Source organism: Scyliorhinus canicula, chromosome 16 (genome assembly GCF_902713615.1).
Source record: "Scyliorhinus canicula chromosome 16, sScyCan1.1, whole genome shotgun sequence".
NCBI lineage: Eukaryota > Metazoa > Chordata > Chondrichthyes > Carcharhiniformes > Scyliorhinidae > Scyliorhinus > Scyliorhinus canicula.
In genome coordinates, this window is record NC_052161.1 from 65340048 (window position 1) to 65354072 (window position 14025).

Sequence of the window (14025 nt, forward strand, 5' to 3'; positions counted from 1 at the left end):
CCCATTCCCATCAACAGTGCGGTTGACACTATTTTCCTAATGCTGGTTGCCCAGAGTTAGCTGGTATGCAAAGTGTAGTCCGAATACATTGGAATCAGACTGACAGTTTTAGGACTCAGCTGGGTGGGGCTCGGACTGTGTGCTTCCAATTGGTGATCGAGCTGATGGGGAAACTACTCAGCAATTTTTTTTTTCGTGGGTTTGTGCGGAAGAGGATCAAAAGAGGTGCCACGGTGACTAGCACTGCCTCACAGCGCCAGGGACTTGAGTTCAATTCCGGCCTTGAATGATTGTCTGTGTGGAGTTTGTACATTCTCTGTGTGTCTCCATGGGATTCCTCCAGGTGCTCCAGTTTCTTCCCACTTCCCAAAGATGTGCAGGTTAGGTGGATTAGCCATGTTAAATTGCCTGTTGGTGTCCATCGGTTAGTGGGATAACAGGGCGTTGGGGAGAGAGTTTTGGGAGCGGGAGGTAGTGGTCCTAGATAGGGTGTTCTTTCAGAGAGTCGGTGCAGATTCAATGAAATGAAAAAATGAAAAAAATGAAAGTTGTTTACTGTCACAAATAGGCTTCAGATTAAGTTACTGTGAAAAGCCCCTAGTCGCCACATTCCGGCGCCTGTTCGGAGAGGCTGGTGCGGGAATTGAACCGTGCTGCTGGCCTGCCTTGGTCTGCTTCAAAAGCCAGTTATTTAGCCCAGTGTGCTAAACCAGCTCTGAATGGCTTCCTTCTGCACTGTAGAGATTCTATGACTCTATGAAATTTGAAACTATGGCTGAACTAATTCAGGATCTTGGCACAGCCTGTAAGTTTATCACATTTAATAGGTTCAAAATGCATGTCACATTTGGCATGCAGATCTGGGCTGGAATTCTCTGGCCATTGGGATTCTCCATTCCCGCCGGTAGCGTAACCCCGCCAGCGGGTTTCCCCAGGGTGGGGTGTCTTCAATGGGAGATGCTACTGACAGCAGCGGAAGTAGAGAATCCCGCTGCCAGCAAACGGCACGCTGCCAAGAAACACACGGCTGGGGGACCAAAGAACCCAGCCCACGATGTTCATTTGCAACACGAACAAAAACATTAAATACTACAAACAAAAGAAACAGTTGAACCTATTGGTGCGGACAAAATAAAACCATTTTTGTGCACAATTCTATATTAAAACAAATATTCAACAGGAATATTTACTTTACATTGACAGCACAAAAGTGGAGAAGGGGCATGATCATGTCATCAATTCACTCCTGCAGCGAGGAGAGTAGAGCTGAATATTGAAATACAAGCAACAGGCAGACTTCATTTGGTCTGTTTGCCTTGTTCAGATTGTTTCTCCCTGAACCTAGCCTTCGTGATCAGTTCCTACGACTTATACTGCCGACTGAGAGGTCTAAGCTACCACACTGAGTCATACTGTGAGCTAGATGTACAAGGCTGAACTCCTTGATTTTCTATTTTTGATTATGGCATTTGTCCAATGTATCTAACTGCAGCAGACACTTCCCAGAGGGAATCAATGCCATGTGTGTGTCCGCAATCACACTGCAAATGTATTTTTGAAAAAGCAGCCAGTGTAATCTTGTATCATTTATGCTCATTATTTCTCCAACAAAAAAAAAATATCCTCGATGAAACTAAAGGTTCCTGATGGCTTAATGTAGACCTGATTTTAGATAATTTCTCTGTGACAGAGACTTTGGAAGTTAGAAACAATCCTTTAGAAAGGTAAAGAATTGAAATGGCCTTTGGTACATTAAAAATATTTTACCTCGACATTAAACACAATTAGGTTGAGTGCACGGTTAATTTTTTTAAAAGATCTCTATTCTCTGAAGACTTACATGGTGTTGTCACCCAGTTCTTCATACAGGTTAGTTGCTGGGCCGCCAGTTGATTTCCCTGTCGGCAAAGCCATCTGGATCCTTGCAGTCTTCGCGCACTCTGCCTGTCGCCTATTCAAACACAAAATAGACCATCAGAACCATTTTATCAACACTGTGCCCTCCTATGTCAAATTCATTCAAAGGATAATGTTTTTTGGGTTATTGAAAGAAAAAATGTCTTCTTTTTCACTGCACCTCTCGAAACAACCCAGTTTTCCCATATATTGAGTCATCTTCCAAGTAGCTCACTTTTTTGTTCCTGTAAATTTTGCTCATCATAATGCACGGAAGATCCAGATGGGTTCCGGTGGAGTATTACAAGAAATTTAAAGATAAGTTGGCGCCGCTGATGGTGGGGAAGTTTGAGGAGGCGATAGGGAAAGGGATGTTGCCATAGACTTTGGGGCAGGCATCGATCTCCCTGTTTCTCAAGAAGGATAAGGATCCGACAGAATGTGGGTCATATAGGCCCATTTCACTTTTGAATATGACGCAAAGGTGTTGGCGAAGGTATTGGGGATAGGTTGGAGAAGTGCCATACGAAGGTGATAGGAGAAGATCAGGTGGGGTTTGTGAAGGGGAGGCAGCTCTTTTCAAACATTAGGAGGGTATTGAATGTGGTTATGGCACCGGTGGAGGGGAGGGAGCCAGAGATGGTTGTGACATTGGATGTCGAGAAGGTGTTTGACCGAGTAGAGTGGGGGTATTTGATGGTGGTTCTGGAGCGGTTTGGGATTGGGCCATAATTTGTAGATTGGGTAAAGCTGCTGTACAGGGAGCCGAGGGCGAGTGTCCGCATGAAAAACATGAATTTGGGTTATTTTGTTCTACGCCGTGGGACCAGGCAGGGTTGTCCTATCTCCTCCCTGTTATTCGCGCACGCGATTAAGCCATTAGCCATTGCGTCGAGGAGTTCGGATGTGTGGAAAGGGATAGTACGGGGGGGGGGGGGGGGGGGGGCGTAGAGCATAGGGTATGTGGATGACTTGCTGTTATATGTATCGGAACCAAGTGTGTCGTTGTGGGACATACTGGAGCTGCTTTGAGGTTTGGGTCTTTTTCGGGATATAAACTATATTTAGACAAAAGTGAATATTTTGTGGTGTCTCGGCCAGGGGTGGGGGCAGGCGCTACCATTCCGTAGGGTGGGGACTCACTTTAGATATCTGGGGGTGCAGATGGCATGGGATTGGGGGTGGGGGCTCCTTAGGTATAACATTACTATTCTGGCGGGGAGGGTGAAAGCGGATCTGACAAGCTGGGATGGTCTTCCTCTGTCGCTGGCAGGTCGGGTGCAGGCAATTAAAATGAGTATGTTGCTGCGATTCTTGTTTACTTTTCAGTGCCTGCCGATCTTCCTACCAAAGGCATTTCTAAAGGCTGGTCAAAAAGATGATTACTTCATTTATATAAGGGGGAAGGTAAGGTGGCTAGGATTAGGAAGGTGCTGTTGCAGAGAGGACAGCAGTCAGGGGGTTGGGTCTTCCGAATTTATGAGATTATTACTGGGTGGCGAATGTGGAGAAGGTGAGGAGTTGGGTTAGAGGGGGGGGACTCCCAGTGAGTTAGAATGGAGGAAGGTCTGTGTCGGGGGTCAGGGCTGAGGGCGTTGGCAACAGCGACACTCCTGATGGCCCGAGGAAATACTCAGGGAGTCTGGTCACAGTAGCTACATTGAAAATCTGGAGGCAGGTGCGCCAGCACATTAGTCTGGGGGCGGGGGTCAAGGGAAATGCCAATTTGGGGAAATCACAGATTTGAGCCAGGCAAGTGGGATGGGGGTTTTCAGAGATGGGAGAAGGGACTCAGGGCATTAAAGGATTTGTTTCTAGGGGGCCGGTTTGCGGGACTGAAGGAGCTGGGAGTGAAATATGGGTTGGGGCAGGGGAAAATATTTAAGTATATGCAGGGACAAGACTTCACTAAGAAGGAGATACAGAGCTTTCTGGTGGCGCCGCCCTCCACACTATTGGAGGAGGTGCTGATGACAGGGGGAATGGAGAAGAGGGTGGTGTCGGCGGTTTATGGGGCGATTCTGGGAGAAGAGAAGGCACTGCTGAGGGGGTTAAGGCAAAGTGGGAGGAAGCGTTGGGAGAAAGAATGGAGGAGGGGTTGTGACGTGAGTTGCTCCTGAGGATAAATGCCTCAACTTCGTGGCGAGGCTGGGACTGATACAGTTAAAGGTGGTGTATAGGGCGCACCTCACAATGGTGAGGATGAGCCAACTCTTTGAGGGGGCAGAGGATGTTTGTGAATGTTGCGGGGGGGAAAGGGGGTGGGGGGAGCGCAAACCACGTTCATATGTTTTGGTCCCGTCCAAAGCTGGAGGGGTATTGGAGGGAGATGTTGATGGTAATTTCGGAAGTGGTACATCTGAGGCTTGAGCCACGTCCTTTGGAGGCCATATTCGGGGTATCAGATCAGCCGGGGTTGGAAGCGGGTGTGGAGGCTGATGTTTTAGCCTTCGTCTCGCTGATCGTCCAAAGGCGGATCCTGTTGGGGTGGATGTTAGTTTCTCCAACCTGTGCCCTGGCATGGCGGGGGGGGATCTGTTGGAGTTTTCAATACTGGAGAAGGTGAAGTTTGAGTCAAGGACTATAATTCATGGACTTTGTTTATTATGCACTTTCAAGAATGGGATGACATCGAACATTAGTGGGGGGTGGTTGGGGTGGAGAGGGGATTGGACTGTATATATTGTTGGTGACTATGTGTGGGTGGATTCGTGAATCCTTTTCTTTGATGTTTGCATTTAAAATGTTGAGGGAGGAATTGTTGGCCAGGGGATTGAAATTGTATTTCTTACCGTTGATTGTTTGTTGGTGAGTGTAAATTTGGATGACAATGTGAAAAAGGAAGAGAATAAAAATATTTTAAAAAAATAATGCACAGAAGATAGCTTTGATTATTGACCAAGGTTTAAAGAAGTGCTGGTTATTTTTCAGTTCATTAAGATGTACATCATAAATTTAAAAAGGACACACATAAATGCAGAAATAAATATATACATTTTATAGCAATTCAACTATTTTTTGAAACTCAAAATTAATCTTATACATCTAAATTGTTTCTGATAAATCAGGGATACTGCTGACTCTCTGAACTCTGTCAGCAGATCAGCTGTCACCATTGCTCTATGTCGAATGCATGAACAAGGCTCTTGATATCCACCAATTTATTGAGGGTGATTGCATCAACAACATGGCCTTGACAGAAATCTGGCAAAGGAGTGATGATGCCTTTCTCCTTCATGAAATTTACCCTCATGCCTACCACTTGTCCCGGTAGCTCTGTGGTGGTATATCGTACCTTTAACGTAATGAAACATTCCAAAGTACTTCACAGGAGTATTGGAAAACAACGTATGATGCCAAGACATATAAGGAGCTATTAGGTCAGATGACCAAAAACTCAGTTGAAGAGGTAGGTTTTAGGGAGCGTCTTAAAGAAGGAAAATGAGGTGGAGAGGCTGAAATTTGAGGGGCAGAAACTCCTCTAGCACTGTTTCCTCCTTTGAGCAGTTTACTTTGTATCATCTCTTTCACATCTCATTTAAAATCCTCATTCTCTACCACCTACCCAAGTATGATAAAAATGTCTTATTGAGCTACTTTCACAGTTTTCCTCCCTCAACCTCTGCAATATTTCTCATCCTTGGTGATTTCAACTTCCATCTCAGTTCATCATGCTCTCGTTCCTCTGAATTCATTGTCCTATTCTCTCCCTAATCCAAATAGCCACCTCCTTGATTTTGCCATCTCACATGGTAACGATAGTCCTTTGCATTAACTACAGGTAAGTCCTTCTCTGATCACTTCCTTTTATCACTCACCACCCGCATCACCCTTACATGCTCCAACCCCACCTTTTTCTGGAAGATCCCATCTGGAAAATAAAATCCACAATTCACATACATCAACACTTTCAAAATCTAGTCTTGCCTTTGGCTCTCCATGGCACAAATGTCTGTAAATACTGATTTGCTTAACCATACCCACACCTCCAGCTCTGATGTCCTAGTCCCCAGTAAAATCATTACTCCCCTTCACCCTGGCAGTATCGCTGGTATGGTCCATATATCAGTTCCCTTACGTCCAAGGGTCACAGATTTGAATAGATAGGATGGACAGCTGGTTTAACCATTCACCACCGTATCTGGCTGGACTACATAAACCACTATCAGGTCCTAATCACTTCTTCCAAAAGTGTTCATTATTCCGGGATCATCCTACACCAAGACTTTCTGGTCCTGGCACGGGTTTCCCCTTTGACTTCAGTGGGATTTGAAGATACCACCAGCAGGAAGGGCTGGGGAATTATGCCCCTAAAATGCAAAGATAATGGCTGGCTTCTTTTCTTTAACACAAACTTTCTTAAACCGCTCTTCCTTTCTCCTCCAGCCTCATCTCCTACAATAGGTGTGAGGAGCTCATGGACGCTGTCACTAAGATCGAGTCCATCCAATCAGCTGCCTCTGCCATGCCCCTCCCTTTGATTTGCCAAACATTATCTGGACAGGATTCTCAGATCTCCCAACTCCGTGTTTCTCGGTTGGGCGTCGTTTTGCTGGCGGTGGGTTTCTATCTTCCCGCTGCTTGTCAATGGGATTTCCCATTGAAACCACCCCATGCCGCCACAAAACCCACTTGCAGAGGTGCACTGCCAGCGGGAAAAGTGAATCCTGATGACCAGAGAATATCGGCCATTAGTTAAAGTTCTGTCCGTGCCCTAGTGCTGCAGTCACATCTTTCTCTAATTTTTCTCCCATCTCCCCTCTTCAAGCTCATCTTTGCCATGACACCCACCTTGTGCACCGTCAACCCTATTCCCACTGAATTACAGAATACCTAACTATCCTTTCTCATCTCCATTGCAATATCCCCATGGGACTAATGGGGTGGGGATGATTAACTTACCCATGGCTCTCGTGGAGTACGAGCTCCCCCACTGAGGGGCGGAGAAACTATATTATCCATTGTATAAATGGCCGGTCAGTAAGTCACCGACCAGGAAAGGAACCTGGTAGGGATCTATCTACCGGGTAGTGTATATATCTTTATTGTAAATAAATCTCTAAGTTCTTTATTTTACTTGGTGTGGACTCCCATGTCCTTATTACACCCATGTTGGCTGATATTAATGGGTCTCTCTTCAGGTGTTGTCCCTCTCTCTTTTAAGTGTGTTGACATTACCCCTCTCCTCAAGAAAGCTACAACACGTTGCCAACAACTGTCAGCACGGCTTCATCAAGGGGAGGTCATGTCTGACAAATCTGTTAGAATTCTTTGAGGAAGTTACAAGGAAGTTAGACAAACAAGAACCAGTGGACGTGATATATTTAGATTTTTAGATGGCCTTTGACAAGGTGCCTCATAGGAGACTGTTGAATAAGTTAAGAGCCCATGGTGTTCAGGGTAAGATCCTGGCATGGATAGGGGATTGGCTGACTGGCAGAAGATAGAGAGTGGGGATAAACGGGTCTTTTTCAGGATGGCAGCTGGTGATTGTGGTGTGCCTCAGAGGTCGGTGCTGGGACCACAACGTTTCACAATATACATTAATGATCTGGAAGGAGGAACTGAAGGCACTGTTGCTAAGTTTGCAGATGATACAAAGATCTGTACACGAACAGGAAGTATTGAGGAAGCAGGCGGGCTGCAGAAGGACTGGGACAGGCCAGGAGAGTGGGCAAAAATGTGGCAGATGGAATGCAATATTGAAAAGTGTGAGGTTCGGCACTTTGGAAGGAGAAATGGAGGCATAGACTATTTTTGAAATGGGGAGATGCTGAGGAAATCAGAAGCACAAAGGGACTTAGGAGTCCTTGTTCACGATTCTCTTAATGTTAACGTGCAGGTTCAGTCGGCAGTTAGGAAGACAAATGCAATGCCACCATTCATGTTGAGAGGGCTAGAATACAAGACCAGGAATGTACTTCTGAGGCTATATAAGGCTCTGGTCAGATCCCATTTGGAGTATTGTGAGCAGTTTTGGGCCCCGTATCTAAGGAGTGATATGCTAGCCTTGGAAAGGGTCCAGAGGAGGTTCACAAGAATGATCCCTGGAATGAAGAGCTTGTCGTATGAGGAATGGTTGAATGATCTGTGTCTGTATCTATTGGAATTTAGAAGGATGAGGGAAGATCTTATGAAACTTACAGGATACTGCGAAGCCTGGATGGAGTGGATGTGGAGAGGATGTATCCACTTGTAGGAAAAACTAGAAGCAGAGGATACAATCTCAGACTAAAGGCACAGCCTCAGACAATCCTTTAAAACTGAGATGAGGAGGAATTTCTTCAGCCAGAGGTGAATCTGTGGAACTCTTTGTCGCAGAAGGCTGTGGATGCCAAATCACTGAGTGACTTTGAGGCAGAGATAGATAGATTCTTGATTAATAAGGGGATCGGGGTTATGGGGAGAAGGCAGGAGAATGAAGATGAGAAAAATATCAGCCAAGGTTGAATGGCAGAGCAGACTCGATGGGCCGCGTGGCCTAATTCTGCTCCTATATTTTATGGTCTTATCGCAAACCACCTTTCCTCTCCAATATCCGTGAGCCTGTTTAGGGCGGCACGGTAGTACAGTGGTTGGCACGTTGATTCACAGCGCCAGGATCCCAGGTTCGATTTCCAGCTTGGGCCACTGTCTGTGTGGAGTCTACATGTTCTGCCCGTGTCTGCGTGAGTTTCCTCCAGGTGCTCCGGTTTCTTCCCACAAGTCCCGAAAGACGTGCTGTTAGATAATTTGGACATTCTGAATTCTTCCTCTCTGTACCCGAACAGGGGCCAGAATGTGGCGACAAGGGGATTTTCACAGTAACTTCATTGCAGTATTAATGTAAACCTATTTGTGACCATCAAGATTATTGGGCGCGATTCTCCGACCCCCACGCCGGGTGGGAGAATCGCGGGAGTGCCGGGTGAATCACGCCACGCCACCCTGGCACCCGCACGCGATTCTCCCACCCCCCCAAAACGGCATGTCGTGTTTTCCGACAGGCCGCTCGGAGAATCGCCGCTCCGGTCGAGCAGCGATTCTCTGGCCCGGATGGGCCGAGCGGCCTGCCCAATCCGACCGGTTCATGCCGACGCCAACCACACCTGGTTGCTGCCGGCGTGAACAGCGCGCGACCGCTGCATGTGGGGCCTGTAGGGAGCGGAGGGAGGATCGAGCACCAGGGGGGTGCTCAGGAGGGGTCTGGCCCGCGATCGGTGCCCACCGATCGTCGGGCTGGCGTCTCTGAAAGACGCACTCTTTTCCCTCCGCCACCCCACAAGATCAATCCGCCATGTCTTGCGGGGCAGCGGAGGGGAGGACGGCAACCGCGCATGCGCGGGTGATGTCACTCAGGCGCCGCGGGCCGCGTCATTCAGGAGGCGCCGCTTTGACGCAAGCGTCAAGGCCCGGCGCACGAGATTGATGCGCCGTCGCTCCTAGCCCCCTGGGGGCGTGGGGAGGGGGGGGAATAGGGGGCGAGGAGCGGCCTCCGATGCCAGAGTGAAACACTCCGGTTTTCACTCCGGCGTCGGCACTTTGTCTCCCTTTGGGAGAATTTTGCCCGTTATCTCTCAAATTCATGCCCAACTTTGCCAGAATTCTATTTTTGAATGCTTCCATTCATTTTTCTTCTCAAGCCACAGTATTGAAACTGATCTCATCAAAATCACTTTTTATGTGACTGTGACAAAAGGTAAAATATCCCTCCTCTTTCTTCTTCGTTTTTCTTCAACCTTGACCGCACTACCCCTCTCCACTATATTCCAGCTCGGTGGGATTGCTTTTACCTAGTTCCATTCTAACCAACTGTAGCCAGAGGATTGCATACAATGACTTCCCTTCCTATTCCTACACTGTTATGTCTGGTGTCCTCCAAGGATCTATCCTTGTCCCCTTACTATTTCTCATCTATATGCTGTCCCTCCCGCAGCAACAACATCCAAAAACAAATGTTAGTTTTCACATGTACCGCAACAAAACCAAATCTACCCCCATCATGACCTCTCTCCATTCAACTGTTACTAAAATATGAGACTGTTATTCCGACATCCAATATTGGATGAAAATTAAATATTGGTAAGACTGGAGCCATTGGTTCCACTCCTGCTCCAAGTTTCTTTCTGGAATAAACTAGTCTTTTCACAACTTAGTGTCACGTTTGACCCCAAGGTGAGCCTCCAACCATATACCTGTGCCACCACTGAGGATATTTCCAGCTCAGTAACATTACCCAACTTTGCCCTGTTTCAGCTCATCAGCTGATCAAATGCTCATTAGTGCCTTTATTGCTTTGTAACCATTCCTGGCTAGTTTTCAATATTCTATCCTCAGTAAATTTAAGATCATCCAAAGCATATTTTAACTCGTACAAAATCCTGTCGACCCCTGACCTACATTGGCTCCCGGTCAAGCAATGTCAAGCTTTTAAAACTCTCAGCCTTGTTTCAAATTCTACCATGTACCCAGCTCTCCCTTTCACTGTAATCTTCTCAAGCCCCACAGTGCTCATTTAATTCTAGCCTCTTGAAAATCACTGATCGTAATTGCTTCACCACTGGTGGCAGCACCTTTAGTTGCCTAGGACCTAACCTCTCCACATCTCGCTTTCATGCTTTAAGGTCATTATTAAAGCCTATCCTCTTCACAAAGCTCTTGAACATCTGACATAATAGGCCTACTCTGATGCTCTGAATTTTCACAATAACAAGAAGCCTTTTCATTCTTGTGAAAATGGCAATAGTGGCTAAAATCTGGAAGTCCCAATCACAAACACGGTGTCTCCTTTTTTGCATGGGCAGGAATGGGGCTGGGGCTGGATTTGCACAGGCACATTTCATAGAGAAAGCTGATGAAACAGCAGCTGCCTCCAATCGTATCTTATTTTCATTATCCAGGAGTGGGAAGCACGACGTGTGCAGATTCGACCTGGTGGGAGCAGATTTAAGTTTTGTGGGGTCCATTGAAATGAAATGAAAATCGCTTATTGTCACGAGTAGGCTTCAAATGAAGTTACTGTGAAAATCCCCTAGTCGCCACATTCCGGCGCCTGTTCGGGATGGCTGTTACGGAAGTGGTCATTACACTATTGGAAAGATAGGGGGCTGGATTCTCTGCCCCGCAGCACCACATTTCTGCCCCGGCCCACCGGCGGGATTCTCCGTTATGCCGGCCGGTCAATGGGGTTTCCCATTGTGGAGCAGCCCCACGCCGTTGGGAAACCCCTGGGCACCGGCAAAACGTAGAATCCCACCGGCGGAGAATCCCGCCCCATGTACCCCTTTATATATGGTCCCAGGACACCTTCGGAAAGGTAAGATGCTCTTTGAGATTGGTAAAAGTGGGCATGAATGGGCAGAAAAAGAGCATAAACACATTGGAACTGTCAAGAGGTTCTGTAAAAAATGTCAAAAGCAACTGTTGAGCTGTCGAGCAATTAAAATTCCTGCCCTCTAAATCTTTGAAGAAACTGACTGGAGTGTTAAAACAACATTGCTTGCTATTTCACTCTATCTATTGACATAAGCCTGAGATCTATCACTACTGGGTTTGTGCGGCATGACTGATTTCAGAACCTCCATTATTACAGTGGAGTGCCTTCTTTTTCACAGTTTTATTGACAGTTCCAAATGGTAATAGACTCTTTGAAGTGGAACGATGAATTCCAATGTTTGCTTTTATTAGGGATTAAGCAGTTAAGTGAAATTATTCTACTGAGAATATTGAAGAAAATGTTGGGAATGCCAGACTGTGCCTTAAATTGTCCATTTATTTCCAAGATGAAAGAAGAGTTGGGTTGTCAAGGATAGCTGATTAGCATTTCTACCCAGATACAGTAAATCCAGATTATTGGTTCAAAGTAAATGAGGAAAGCATGCCATTGCATCACCAATCTTTGATTCTCGCCAACTCCATCTCCCTAACTCCCAACCCTTCACACCATGGACAGCGTGGTAGGACAGTGGTTAACACAGTTGCTTCACAACTCCAGGGCCCCAGGTTTGATTCCCTGCTTGGGGCACTGTCTGTGTGGAGTCTGCACAATCTCCCTGTGTCTGCGTGGGTTTCCTCCAATTTCCTCCCACAGTCCAAAGATGTGCAGGTTAGGTGGATTGGCCATGCTAAACTGCACTTAGTGTCCAAGAAGGTTGGGTGGGGTTCCTGGGTTACGGGGATAGGGTGGAGGGTGCTCTTTCCAAAGGCTGATGCAGGCTTGATAGGCTGAATGGCCTCCTTCTTCACTGTAGATTCTATCTATGCCCCCCATCTCCATCCAGTTAACTGCTGCCTTCCGCCTGAAACTGAGTGAGTAGCATGCCAGCAGTTGACTTGAATGGAGACAGAAGTTGGACAGGCTAGAAAACCACCAGCCTAACTAGTATTGCAAAATAAAATACCCCAATGGCCCAACCACCCAATCATTGAATCTAATTAAAGCACATATTCTTCATGAAGTTATGCACTTTTTGCCATTTACAAGTAATTTTAAATACGCAACAACCAAAGCTGCTTTGCAACCGGTGCGTTTTTGTTGTTTAAGGAATGCCATAATGTGGCTATTTCTTGGGTCATTTTGTGATGGATGTCTTTTACTGGCACTATCTCATTGAACGTGAGATTCAAATGCATATCATCTGCACAATGAATGTGGTTAATCATATCCTATTGGCTATAAACCAACCACATTAGCAAACCAGAAATGAAATAGCTCTTTTCGTGCAACGCTAAAAAATAAATCTTCGTTATTTTCCTTGATTTACAACATAATTTATTCCTTATCAACCTAGGTTATTTAACTGTTCATGAAATTTAATGTGAACTCTAAAATTGCTGGTTTATGAAACATTAGATGAAAATATAATCAGATGTGTAATCATGTGTTCTCCGCATGTGATGTTGCATTGTAGAATAACTAGATTACTTGTTAAATTGATCATTAACTAAGTCACAAGCATAACATACAATCAGAACATGCATTGACAACTACAACAACTAGTAAACCATATTGAAATAAAAGTTGTGTACTTACTCCTTAAATCTGATATAATGCAATAATGAGAAGGAACAAGAAAAAAATATTGTTAAACAATTTCTTCTACATTTGGTTGAAACTACTTTCAGGTTGTGCATATATTATCAATGACCACACTGTGGGGCTCAAATTATGAGCTTCTGCCATAAGCACACGTGTGGATTGAAGATAGTGATGGAACATTGATCTCCTGGTTATATAATCTGCACTCATCAATAATGAGGATTTGAGCAGTCTCAGAATTTCAGCCCTCACATGTAAGGGACCATTTTAATCACTTCCAATAGTGATACAGAGCCAAAAAAAACATCTGGAACAAGAAAATAAAACAACTTTTCAGTTTCATCCTTCAACACAGTATTAGAACATCTGACCCTCGACAAATTATTTCAAGTCGGGAGTCAACCAATTGTGCTCATGACATGCAAATTCAATTGTCAGACAACACAGCACTGGCATACATCAAATGAGAAAACAAATACTATGTTGCTATCTGCAAATTGCTTTATAAATAAAATGAATTGAAATAAATACAGAAATGTGATGCTCTGATGCTGGTGAGAAAGTCTGGGATAATTTATTGTGCAGTGAGTGGCATAATTTGTGATGAGCTAGAAAATTTTAAAGAGGAATAATAATGTGCAAATTCAAAAGACCAGGATACAGGTTAAAGCATAGTCAGGGGAAGTTTGTTGGAATATACGATGCTGAAGAACAGAGGCACACAGATTTGAAGCCATCTGCTCCAACGTGTTGCCAATTCAAAGTCAGCATGCAGCATCATTGTTCGGTCATTGTTGCATGCCTCCGAAGGTCTGTTGAGGATTTGCATCTATGTGAGAGTAGGCTAACTGTCTCTTTAGCTGCAGGGAAATATGACTCAAGTCTGATCATCTGGGACTGAGAATAGATGGACGCATACCATCTACATTCTTGCAAAAAAATTTATATTCTTTACTAAACTATCAGTACCTTGCAAACCCTTGACCACCAGCATACATGGAAGGACAAGTGAAGCTGGTGCACGGAAATATCATTAGCTCCAGTTTCCTCTCCAAGTCACTTGGACGTATATTGCAGTTCCATCACTTTTGCTGGGAACTCCCTACCTAAAG

At 45.4% G+C, this 14025-nt stretch overlaps 1 protein-coding gene across 13 annotated transcripts in view; it reads right to left on the reverse strand.

The window, feature by feature from the left end:
- Window positions 1–14025, reverse strand: part of pcdh15b (protocadherin-related 15b) — a 1980039-nt gene that overhangs the window by 68298 nt on the left and 1897716 nt on the right. For all 13 annotated transcript variants that reach the window (XM_038773429.1, XM_038773427.1, XM_038773426.1 and 10 more), the window contains 2 exons: window positions 12908–12916; window positions 1841–1951 (listed from right to left, as the gene is read on the reverse strand). In XM_038773429.1, the coding sequence (XP_038629357.1) occupies window positions 1841–1951; window positions 12908–12916 (120 nt within the window). The remainder of the gene's footprint in view (window positions 1–1840; window positions 1952–12907; window positions 12917–14025) is intronic.